The sequence below is a fragment of the Phaenicophaeus curvirostris genome, chromosome 2, assembly GCF_032191515.1.
Source record: "Phaenicophaeus curvirostris isolate KB17595 chromosome 2, BPBGC_Pcur_1.0, whole genome shotgun sequence".
Lineage (NCBI taxonomy): Eukaryota > Metazoa > Chordata > Aves > Cuculiformes > Cuculidae > Phaenicophaeus > Phaenicophaeus curvirostris.
Window position 1 is genome coordinate 9,583,904 of NC_091393.1, and position 12,422 is coordinate 9,596,325.

The window sequence follows — 12,422 nt, forward strand, 5'->3', positions numbered from 1 at the left end:
TGCTAATCTTTTTGAGCATTTTTGCTGTGCTATAAAGCTATGAAAAATAAGTAGTTTTATGAGATGATAGTGTCTACAGGTTCATCTTTTTTAGCCTACTTACGCATCCACATTTTGAGTATTACTTTCAGGCAGAGATGAAGTTGTGTGGTAATCCTAGTGTTTATTTCCATTCTTCTTAAATAATTTGGTTTTCATGCAATTTTAATTCTGTGGATTGTTCAAGCGTAATAAAATACTAATTATTATGCTTCTTGCAGTGTCACACAGCATCCTGAGAACACAGGAGTTTAGATTTAGTTTTCACGTGGCCAGCTGAAACCTGGAATTCAGCTTGCACTGCCTGATAGGCATCTTTGTCTTGGGCTCTCTTTTCGTATTCTTATTTCCATGGCAGTTGAAAGGGCTATTAAAAAAGGCTATTAGATTATTTTCTGTTAATGTTTTTAAATATTATTCTGTATGCTATTTCTATATAGGTTGGTTAAGACCAGTAATTACAAACTCAAGTTGGCTTTTAGTTTAGTTTTAGCTGAAAATTCTGCTCTGTGAACAGTGACAAACAAGGAATTGAATTCAGGACTGTAGTGTTTTGTGAGGGAATATTGTCATGATTTGTCACAATATCTGCTCACAAAAGACCACAGTCCTCCAAAGAAACTTTTAAATGCTGTGATCGTGGTCCAGGTGGTAAAGGACATGGTGATGTGCCCACTAAACAAAACTGGTTTCTGTCATGGAATGTATAATTTCTTGTAAAATGGGAAATTAAAACGAGATTAATTCAGACCTAAAGAGGAAACAGCCAGGCAGCATTGGCTGTCACAGTGACCTGGCCTTAATCCAAACTTTATGAAATTTATTGTGAGATTGTTTAATGAGAGAGATCTCTCTTTGTTATAGGTATAGAGAGCTTCTCTCATATGTAAGGTGCATGGAAAAGAGACTGGAAGGCCTTGTTTGAAATGCTGACCACCGCAGTCCATTTATCAGCCTTGTTTGTGGATCAGCACAGAGAGGTGACGCGTAGGAGTGGGACAGGTTATGAGGAACTGTGAAAGAGTAGGCGGGTGCTTGAGGCTTGATACAAAGGTAGAGTTGAGAAAAAACATAGATAAGTGCTTCACTCAGTCCTCACTTGCTACCTTGGAACACCAAACAAATAAGGAAATAGTGGTTATCTGGTTATCGCTGCTCTGTTTTTTAAGGAGGAACAAAGAAATCTTTGACTGCTGTGAAAGCAACTACGTAGGGAAGTGAACTTCATACCAACAGCTGTAGCTGGAAACACAAAGATCATCTGTCAGAAACTGCCTTGAGTCATAGGAGAGAGTAACTGGCAGTGGGAGAAAGCATAAGATGCATCATTAATATGAAAATGTGATCATTTACACTTTTTTTTTTTTTTGATTACGTACCTGACTTACAAATCATGTTCCACAAAGCATGCTAGAGACAAAAGAAACCAGTGGGTTCTGGAGACAGAGAGCTTAAACAGGTGTTCTGTTTTTAAGCCAAAGGAACTTTAAAGTTTGACCTAAAACAAGGGAATATAACAAGAGCATCAATGTTCTGACGTGAAAATGGAGGTATTTTGTGTGATGGGCAGCTCACTGGTTATGTGAAACTAAAGAACATCAGTGTTTCACTTCCATTCGTGGCTTTGCCTTCATGACCTAGGAATAACTTTCTGACAGGGTGCAAAATCATTTGCTGTTGATTCAAGCTGTTATATTTTTCAAGTCTTGTCTGTCTTGATAGGTCTTAATTCTGCTTGCAGTGACTCACTAGCACAGTATCTGTGTTGCAAATTCTTATCAAGCTTGGAGTGTTTTCTAATGTGCACCAATTCTGTTCCTTAGACAGATAAAAGTCAAAGTAGTCACTTTCAACATTTGTTCCAAATACTGAAGCTCATGGGTTATGACTGGGCAGAAAGGTATGTATTTGTGAATCTTAATTATATTCCTTTTCTTTCTTTTTTTTTTAAGAATGGCTAATATGTACATGGGAATTTCAGTGGAGTGTTCTGTTTGTGTCCAGCTTACCACCATGTTGTAGCACATCATGTAGGTATTTTGGATGAAACTAAGCTACAATGTGCTGCTTGTATGCAACTAATGAACTCCAGACTGCAAGCAGACATTTGGCCTGTAGGACCCAACAAATCCTAGTCCAATAAGGAGATAAAAATAAGAAAACAAAACTCTCAGAACTGTGCGCACTGCGGCCCTCGGGTCCTTGGCACCAGCTTTTTCACTCTATACATCTGCTCCTGCTGGTCTGCTTTATTTGTGAAGAGAGACATCGCCATGCGTTCAGGATGTGAAAAACAGCCCTGTCTCTCATTTAACAGATCTTGCATAACTGCTTGATGTAAAAATGGGAAAAAGGTAAACAATCTTTCCGAGACTTCATGGCATAGCTTCTGGGATATTGTGTGACTGCATATTAACCGCTTACTTCTTAAGGCATGATATTTTAGCAAAGACCTGAATCTGAGTTTGAATCATGCTTCAGTCTTGAAATATCTGTTGCAGAGAAATGTATCCCCTTTGTTATTCATCATAATTACCAATCTTGTTAGCAATCTGAGCAAAGGTCAATGGTGGATCTGCAGACTAAATCACATTCCTCTCAAGACAGACTGTGTGTCTTTTCTAGTTAAATATAGGATTTTAGCCTTCAGGAATATCAGTCTGTCTCCTTACCTTAGGTTATGGAACCAGTATAATGCTTGGGATTATTGTAAGCAGAAGCAATGAATGTTTTATTATTATTAGCAATGATTAATTATGCTTTTAGTTTAATGTGGCCACAATAGTATTATTATGACTCCCTTTCTAATGTTATTAACGGATCTGTGTTGCCACAGTAATTTGATCTGTCTACATCCTGCCTCTCCTCAATTTATTGCAATTTATTGCATTGAGTCCTCTATACTAAAGCTAGTAGCAAGAGTGGTTCCCAAGAGTACGCAAATGACCAGGTTATCATCATTCTGATCATAATTTTCCCATTATATAATAACTATGGAGCTTTGGTTGCTGAAATAAGAGTTACTGATTATATCACCAAGCTTCCCACGTTGGAGCGCTGTTTATTCAGCTGTTATTGCTATTTCCTGGTAAGAATCCAGCTCTGAACAAACACTGCAAACACTTCTCTTGATTAAAATGTAATTTTAGGTCCTGCTGCTTTTTCACACAGGTGCCAGCATGTGTCTTTTGGTCTAGTTCAAGGGATGAAGACTCGGAGAGGAGAAGTAATTTTCCTAGAAGATGTTTTAAATGAAGTTCGCTCAAGGGTGTTGCAAAACATGGCTTCCGCAAAAAGTTAGCTATTTCAGATCTTATTAATTTGTTTTGATGTTCTGTATTGATCAAAAATGTGTCATCTTTTCTACCCTTCATTTTTCCCTGCATCAGACTATTTGCAGCAATGTGCCCTGTTCTGTGCACCTCTTATATCTCCCATAATATAAACAATGTTAAAATAATCCTTTGCAACTCTATGAAATTCCCTAAATTACAGATTTGCAAATTTTAACATTCAGTGAAATTATTTCATCTTGGTGTTGCAAAGGGAAGGAAGCCCCTGCCTTTGGAGAACAACAGTTGTTTTTTTCTGGAGGCACAAACTAGTCCATAGTGGAGTTGGGGCTGGAGTTCAGAGAACTGTCAGACTTCATCCAAAGGATTTGTAGCTCTGACAGTTTTCTCTACCAAGATTGACGGTAGCTTGCCCATAACTATTGTCTTGTCATCCTCCCAGCTTCACGACTGCTTCTGGTGTCCCCAGGAGGTCGCTACTCTGCAGCAGAATCTGCTGAAGGGAGTGTTTATCTGCCCCTCGGGCTGTGGCTCTAGAGCTGTTTCCTCTTGACCAGTGAAGATTCAGGCAGTTACTGGTGAAATGCTGCCCCCTCTTGTGCTTTCTGGAGTTAGGTGTGAACTGAATCTGTGAACCGATGAGGTTAAGTAGTGTTCATCTTCCTTGCTCTGCCTCCTCGGCATTTTTAATCGAGGTATTTTTGCTTGTAGAGCGGACAAGGAGAAGGAAGGAGCAGACAGAAAGGTAGCAGGGTGACCCTCAATTCAAACCAGTTTTACTGCAGAGAGGAACGGAGCTTAGAGCTTCAGTTTGAAGGTTAGTGTCATAGCTGAGTGCAAAGCAAACCTATTTTTATGCTGGACTGAACTGGCACAGCAGAAGTACAGACCCGTGTTCCACTGAACAAACAGTAGACAGAACGGCCAAAAGAAGTAATGTGTTCACATGGCACTGCAGCGTTCCCCAGAGCTTATCCATTAGATCCTAAATCCTACTTGTGCTTGTAGAAATTTCTTCTCCGCAGTGTTTGAATTCCTGCCTTACTTCCCCTTTCTTAAATTAGAAGTCTGAGATCCCTGACTCATAGCAATGTCTGCCGTGTTTGAAAAGTGTTGGGTACAAAGTGGAAGATACTGCAAACTTGTATAAAATGCTTAACTGTCATTGAAAAGATTTTGAGAGCTGGACATCCTAACAGCCAATGCTAGCTTAAAAAATTAGGCCTCTGTGGAGCAGGAGGTGGTTAGTTCAATACCTTTGTATAAACTCTCTTTGCTAGTAACCGTACACAGTTCTGGTATTTAAGTTTCATTATTGACATCTTTTTTCTTTCTACTCATCTTGGTGAATCCTTCAGTCCACATAAAACCCCTCTGTAGTGCCTATTATTTCCTTTCCCACTTCACTTCTTCTTCAAAAGCTTTGGCTCAAGCATGTAAGCAGAAGCCTAAATTCTGAGAGAGTTGTTCTGTTTTGAAATAAATCTCAGTTACGAAGTGTAATAATTTACACTAAACATAGAATCATAGAATATCTTGAGTTGAAAGGGACCCATAGAGATCATTGAGTTCAACTCCCTGCTTCTTGCAGGAGCATAACTGTACGTAACTTTAGATGACTGTAAAAGATTTCAGTTTGCTTTTAAGCAATCTTAAGCTTTGAATTATGACAATGAATAGGAACAATCAATGCGGTGTTAAGAAACTGTGCAGAGCAAGATGATGTGAAAGCTGTTGCACAATGCTGAACCTTTTTTTGACCAAAGGCTTCAGATTTAAATATTTGGCAGAGGATTCCAACAAGACTTCTGCTTTGTTTATTTTTGTTGCTAAGTAAGGCGATCCACCTTTATCAGGATGATTCAGAATCATGATTCTTCTATGGGCTTTTCTGATTTTGACCTTGCCAGCAGATGGACTTACACCTAAAATAAGACTAGATTCTCATTTTCTGCTGAGATACAATTTTATAGTACAATGAAAGACTAGAAGTTGTCTGTGCTGTCTCTAATTGCTTGCTCCAATGGTTTCAAAGGTGAAAAGCATAACAACCTGCCCATGCAGCAACTGCAATGCCAAGCCCAACTCTTGTCATATTTGTGTTTGAGATTTCTGTAAGGCTTTTGACGTGGTAGCCCACAATGTTCTTACCTCTGAGTTGGAGAGATACAGATTTAATGGATGGACTGTTAGCTGGATAAGGAATTAGCTGGTGGCCGTGACCAAACAGTTACTTGTCAGTGGCTCAGTGTCCAAGGTAGAAACCAGTAAAAAGAGGTATCCCTCATGGATCCATATTGAGATCAGTGTTATTTAATGTCTTCATTGATGACACAGACAGCAGGATCAAGTGCACCCTCAGCTAGTCTGCAGATAACACCAAGCTGAGTGGTGCAGTGGTTCACCTGAGGGACAGGATAGGATCCAGAGGGACCTGAACAAGCTTGAGGAGTGGGCCTGTGCAAATCTTGTGAAGTTCAAGTAAGCCAAATGCAAGGTCCTGCATCTTGGTCAGGATAATCATCAGTATCAGTACTAACTGGGGCATGAATGGAGTGAGAGCAGCCCTCCAGAGAGGAACTTGGGGGTGCTGGTGGATGAAAAATTGGACGTTACCTTGCAGCCCAGAAAGCCAACCATATTGTGGCTTGTGTCAAAAGAAGCAAGGCCAGCAGATCAGGGGAGGTGATTCTGTCCCTCTACTCTGCTCTCATGAGACCCCACCTGGAGTCCTGTGTCCAGGTCTGGAGTATCCAGTGCATGGACCTGTTAAAGGAGGGGCACAAAGATGATGGGAGGGATGGAACTCCTCTCCTGTGAGGAAAGGCTGAGAGTGTTAGGGTTATTCAGCCTGGAGAAGGAAATGTTCTTATTGTGGCCTTCCATTCTATAAAGGGAGCTTATACGAAAGATGGAGAAAGACTTTTTTTATCAGGGCAGTAGTGACAGGGCAAGGGACAATGGTTTCAAACTGAAAGAGAGTAGCTTTAGATTGGAAGGAAGACATTTTTTATCATGAGGGTGATGAGGCACTGGCACAGGTTGTCTATACTTCCTAAATGTACATCCAGATGCTCCATTAGCCATCGTAACAATTTTTCTTCGACCATTTATGCCTCCATGTCAGTTGAGTGGTTTTTATTGTTTTTTAAACAGAATCTGAATTGCCTTGTCATTCCCTTCTGGATCTTAGGGACTGACAGTCTGTCTGAGTTGTGAAGAAGAATTCAGTGAAGTTGTATCTATCTAGCTGGTTGTAATGAACCCTTCTGGCCTTTAAATCTGCATTACATATGCTAGGGGAAGTGGGAAAAAGCCCATCTGAAACAGTTGCACCTCAGCTTTTAAAAAAGACTTGCATCCTGGACTTCGTAGGATCATAGAATCTCTTAATTGGAAAAGACTTTTGAGGTCATCAAGTCCAGCCATATGCATCCTGACAGTTTTTTAGAAGATGCTGTTTTATTGGCATCTCCAGGTCTGAGCAAGGGAGTCATTATGCTACTATGGACTTACAATTTCTTTTTCTCTGTTTCTCTTCAGCAACCAAAGAAACAGAAGACCCCATGGAGACAGCAGAGAAGGTTGGTCTTGCGGCACTAATAATTCAGGTGAGTCAGAGCTACACCCCAAGGTGTTTGCATCTTCTGTGAAAAGTTAAAAAAAAAGAGACGGAGAGCCATATCTAGGTGACGTTAATCTATTGTTCTAGGACTTTCAGGGCCTTCTGTCATCTGATTATCAGTTTAGCTGGGATCGAGCTCTTCAAAGTCGTGGAGATACGGGCGTGTTCTTGCAGTACACTCATGCCAGACTCCATAGGTAAGAGGACCATTTGTATGAAAAAGTACAGTCTGACATATATTTTAACCTTATTAGCTTACTGCTTTGCTTAGTAGTACTGTTAGCTGCTTCCCTAAATATGACACATATTCACTTTTTCAGCAGATGTGTGACTTTACGATAGGAATTGCTGAGACTCCCTGAAGAGCAAGCCATTTAAAATTTCCACATCATTTCCACTAATGCTAGCATTTCCACTAGCAGCTAAGCTAACTGTCCATGTGATTTCTCAGTTCTCAGAACAGCCTCTCTGTGCAGTTGGTGTCAGTGCTGAATAACGGCAGCCCTAGGATTAAGGAAATTGCTGTAAAAACCAAAACGCCCATAACTGTAAAATACACCAAATCACGGAATTAGATGGTTTTGGCTACTGCTGTAAGTGCCTTTTTAACATTCTGTTACTTCTCACTGATGGTAACCAGGGTTAAAAGCAAACCCCTTCCTGTTGAATCAGGTCAAACACCTGACATGTTTGATTATTTTTTTAACAGAATTTCAGGGAAGTCCAGTTTGAACAGTTTTATTGGTTATAGTGACAGATCACTATGCTCTGTCAGAGCATTTTGAATGCAGACATGGTTATGTGTTTTCATAGAAGCTGGATTAGGCCAAAGGTCTGTATCAGCCTGGTATTCTGTTTCTGATCCCTTTTTATAGTCTCGTCCTTTTTTACTCCCTTGTCTTCTAGGTGTTGATGGTACCTGTGTCCCATCACTAGGGAGTTGACTACCTCCCTGGTCATTTTAGCATCAGCTTTTGGACCTGTTGTCCATGCACGTCTCTAATCCTGTTGATATTGAAAGGGTAGCACAAGTTTTAATTTTTTTCATCTTTGGTTGAAGTCAGCTAGCCCGTCTCAGTGCTCCATTCGGCTTTAGCAAAAGATGCCTACCCTTTGTTCTTCAAAACACAAAGTACTGATTTTCCTGTTCAGATTTTCCTAATGAGTTTTTGATCCAGCATTTTTCATTCTTACATTTTAGTTTAGAACAGATGCATGGGAATGAGCAGGTAACTGACGTTAACGTGGCGTGCTTGCAAGAGCCAGGTGCCATCTCTGTTCTTCAGCATCTTCTCAGGTTTGTCTAGTTTTCTTTTCAAATACCAGTTCGCTTAAAATAAACTTCTGGATTTGCAGCCAGGCTGTTGAGCAATCACAGACTGTGTGATCATGAGAGAAAAAAGGCTATTTCAGGCAATGGCCTTTCTCTTGAGTCACAGTGGTTGCAACAGTAGCTCTCACTTGAAATCCTTATGGACTTTGGAAGCCATATGAGGGAAAAAGCAATATTTGGAACATACTTCATGTGTGCAAGTTTCTTAATTATTCCTTGTCTTCACAAAAAAATGCTGAGCTTTATATAAATATAGCTGCAGATTTGCTTAGTCCTTCTTATTCTGTTTTTGTCATGTGAGGAGGTGGAGAGGAAGTGGTCCTGGCTGAGGAGAGATGGAGTATGTTCACGCACATTCAAGAGCTCAGCATCCTTTGGAGTACTGAACATGCCCAGCCTGTTAATAGCAGTTGTGTTCGTCATGAATTCAGTCTTAAAGTTGGGCAGTTTCTGTTTTCAGTTTTTCATAGGCGTGTAATTAAAATATGAGAGAGGGGAGTTGTCTATGTTGAGCAGCCTCTGATGGAGTTGAAAGTAACTGAGGCTTTCAGGATTCCTAGTGAGAGATCCTGTATACCACATTATGCCCTGCACAGCGCCAGAGAGTTAATTGCTTTGGCTGCACTAAGGCCTTTTTGAGGGCACCTGTTTAAAATTCAGACTTCCAAAAGTCACGTCAGAGTCCCAGGTGGCTCTTTTCGGTCTGCAGTGTGGGCTGTAGAGCCCTACTGTTAACCGTAATTGCCTCAAGAGTCTGCCTGCAGTTTATCGGATGCTGCGTGCTCCCTTGAGGCAGGGCAAAGCCAGCCAGCACTCTAAAGACTGGTAGTATCTTATTTATCCAGTGCAGTTGTATTTCACAGAAACCTCATGGGTCATTTCTTGGGTTTTATCAGATTAGTGTATAGCTGCTGGTGTTGTGTGTGAAAAGCTGACAAGGTTAATCTGTTTCAGATTGATGTGCAGGCATCACTGCATCCCAGACGTGTCCATTTTCAACAGAGGTTGTTGCTCCACTGCAGGGCTCTTATATTTGTAGAGCTCCAGGTCTGCTTATTGCAAAGGCCTTTGAGTCTGGCCAAGTACCACGTGGAATCTGTGTGAAACATCTCCTGAGACCTTGACTTCCAGCAGAAAGCAATATTTAGGTTATCCATTAGACCAGGCATTCACATTTAAATACCTCATGATTTCAGGAGTAACAGTTACTGTTCAATCCTCCTTGCGAGTTGGCATGAATAGATTCTTCTTGAAAAGTTTCCATGATGAGCACTCCTGAGCTACCAGAAGCCCTTCTGATGGGTCTGCTTCTGCTGTTTGAAAAGCTACCATTTGCTTTTAAAATTAGCTGACCAGTTCCGAGTACCGTTAACTTCACAGTGTAATCAACAGTAGACTGAAGATAGCATATGTATCCCTGCGGAAGCTGACTTATTCAACTGATAAAATTATTTAACAGGCTGTTGTAGGCCACCACTGAAATGGCAGCTTCACAGAGCAATAAAGATGGTATCAAAAGAGAGGCGCTTTGTTTGATACCGACTTTGTTGCTTGATGAAGATTTATTAATGGCAGTTTGCTGGTGCTTGTTGATAGTAATTTTTTCTGTGCCTGTCTCTTGAGGTCCAGCAGCTGATGGTCTCCAAGCTGCAGAGGTTCCCCTGATCGTGTCTCTCTCTCACACATCTGTTGCACAGCGGTGTAAAGGCAGCAACCCTTTCTGTCTGAATGGGGGCCACCCGGCGCGTCCCAGCAGAGTTGAGCTGCTGAACGCAGGTCTAAGAGACCAGGAAATCCACTCCCCACTTTGAATTCGAAATCTATTCAGCCCCAGAGATGTTGGTAACTTCTTTTACTGGCTGTAAAAAAGGGTGTGGACAGCAGAACGTATGAATTAAAAGTATGGATCTCCATGAATGTGCCTCTACCAGTTTAATACTGTCTTACATAAGTCATTTTTATGCCAAGGTTATGTAAACCTACTTTGGTTTTGTCTTTTCTAATGTTACAAGATTCCCTTTAGCTACTTAAAATTCTAAGCTGCATTTACTAAAAGCAGCATCTTCTAAAGGACTGTTTTGACTGCCTTAGTCATTTAATGTATGTTTTTGGCTCCCAGGAACTTATGGTTGGTGTGGAAATGTAAAACCAGACGTAATGTTTCAGGGGCAAATACAGCTCATGTTCTCTTTGCCATCGCCTGCCTCTCTGAGCTCAGCCATCTAGTGTTTGCATGATGAGGGGCCAAAGGAACCTCCTTCAATAAGTGAAAGAGGAAGAAATAATCACTTGTGTGCTAATTATAACTGAGGTCCAGTTCAGAAGATTATTTTTGTTAATTCTGCAGTTGTGGTTGTGTGCTTGTTCTGACTTAAGCAAGTCTGATGAGCCTTATGTCCAAATACACCTGACCACTCCAACACTAAACAATCCTTCTCTTTCCTCACAGGTATGATGAGGTCCTATATAGATCTTCTCAGGATCTGCAACCCAAGCACATTGTCAGCTACCTCCTCACACTTAGGTAAGGTGATGGCTGGTACTGGCGTCTGTCTCTGGTAAAGAGAGGTCTTCCTGAGCTGGCTCTGCGGCCCTCACATCTGCATTGCTTTGAAGAGTAAAAATTGTGGGAAGATGTAAATTTGTGGGACATTTTCTCTGGAGCAGGAAAGGTACAAAGAAGGCTAGCAAATAATATATCATCATAATAATAAATAATCTATAAATAATAATAGAGATCAAGGTTGGAACCAGGACCAAGGGAGCAAAGAGCCTTATCAGAAAGCTTATTGCTTTCAAGAAGAAAGAATCACTTGCCTGTTACCCAAAATCATGCTGGGCTCATAAGTCGAAGAGTAGGTTTGAGCTAATAATATGCTCAAATCTCAAAATTTCAGCTAGGAAGTTTTGTCCAAACCCCTTTTAACCACTGATCTCAGCTGAGGTGCCGAGATGGACAAAGTATATTATTACAGTGAGTCATACTGCCTGTGTGACCTCCACAGGGAGTGTCCCCTTAGGGACGTCTGATTGAACAGGACAGGGAAACACTGGCGTGGGCTTGCTAGAGAAATCTGTAGAGCCTGTGTATGGGGAAGGCTTTAACAAGTTAAGGAGAATGATATAAGGGATCACACACCCTGGGAATGACAGGGTAGGCTCTCAAGGACCTTTCCAGACCAGTTTGGGAGGTTTTTGGTGGGGGGAGGAAGCGGAGAGATTGTTTTGGAGGTTTTTTTACAATCATTAAGTTGATGATGACATGCCCCGACAACATGCAGGCTACAGAAAACCATGCCTTCCCTCGGCCAGGTGAAAGCAGCCGTTGGAAAGAAGCCTCTGGCACGCTGCAGCTGTGGCTCTTCCAGTTCTGCCGCTTTCTGTAGCCCATAGCGCTGCTCTTGGCAAGTCTTGCTCGTTCTTACCATTCTCACTGTGTTTTCTGTTTCAGCCATCTCGCAGCCGTGGCACACAAAACTCTCCCTGTGAAAGGCAGCGCCCCTGAACTAGCGCAGGTACGGCACGGCGCTGTTACACGCCCGGAGTCCGCATGGGGTGGCCCCGAGGAATGATCCACTAGGGCTTTGCCAACCTGGGCAATAGGCACCTGCAGGCTAAGAAGCCAACAGGCACGATGTCCCGTGGGTGGCACCGCTGCGGGAGGGCAGGGATTGCTGCTTGTGACTCTGCTCTACCTGATCGTGCCAAACCAGAATGCTCCATCGCGCCCAAACCCAAACCCCTTTCCTCCTCACGGCCTTTCCTTCTGAACTTTAAAAAGAGCATTTGACTTGCTGGTTAATTGCTGATGGTTTCCTTTAGTGGTTAATGTGGGAAGAGAGAAAATTAGGAGGTAACTGAATCTCCTCGCTGTTGCCACCTATGGATCCCAGGTTGTCTGTACCGCCTTTCTCACTAAAGCACTGAGGCTGACAACTCATATGCAGATCCAAATAGATGCAAACTATTTTCTACTCATCTCCCCAGCAACATCTGACCCCTTAACTGTTCAGTAAATGATACACTAATTACACTATTTTTTTTTTAATTTCCTCTTCTATACTTTTCAGAAGCAGTTACCTGTCTGGTTTTGGTAGAAAAATTGCATTTGAGTGTTGAGCTGTGTTGTTGG

General features: G+C 41.7%; 1 protein-coding gene and 1 pseudogene across 1 annotated transcript in view; one reads left to right on the plus strand and one right to left on the minus strand.

Annotated features, from left to right (window-relative positions):
* The window catches only part of RARS2 (arginyl-tRNA synthetase 2, mitochondrial), a 41,210-nt gene that overhangs the window by 27,005 nt on the left and 1,783 nt on the right, over positions 1-12,422 (plus strand). Inside the window, 7 exon segments of the mRNA XM_069851264.1 lie at positions 1,863-1,939; positions 3,211-3,335; positions 6,876-6,943; positions 7,045-7,154; positions 8,159-8,254; positions 10,740-10,814; positions 11,742-11,805. Coding sequence (XP_069707365.1) covers positions 1,863-1,939; positions 3,211-3,335; positions 6,876-6,943; positions 7,045-7,154; positions 8,159-8,254; positions 10,740-10,814; positions 11,742-11,805 — 615 coding nt within the window.
* On the minus strand, positions 5,019-5,427 carry LOC138717617 (mitochondrial import inner membrane translocase subunit TIM14 pseudogene; annotated as a pseudogene).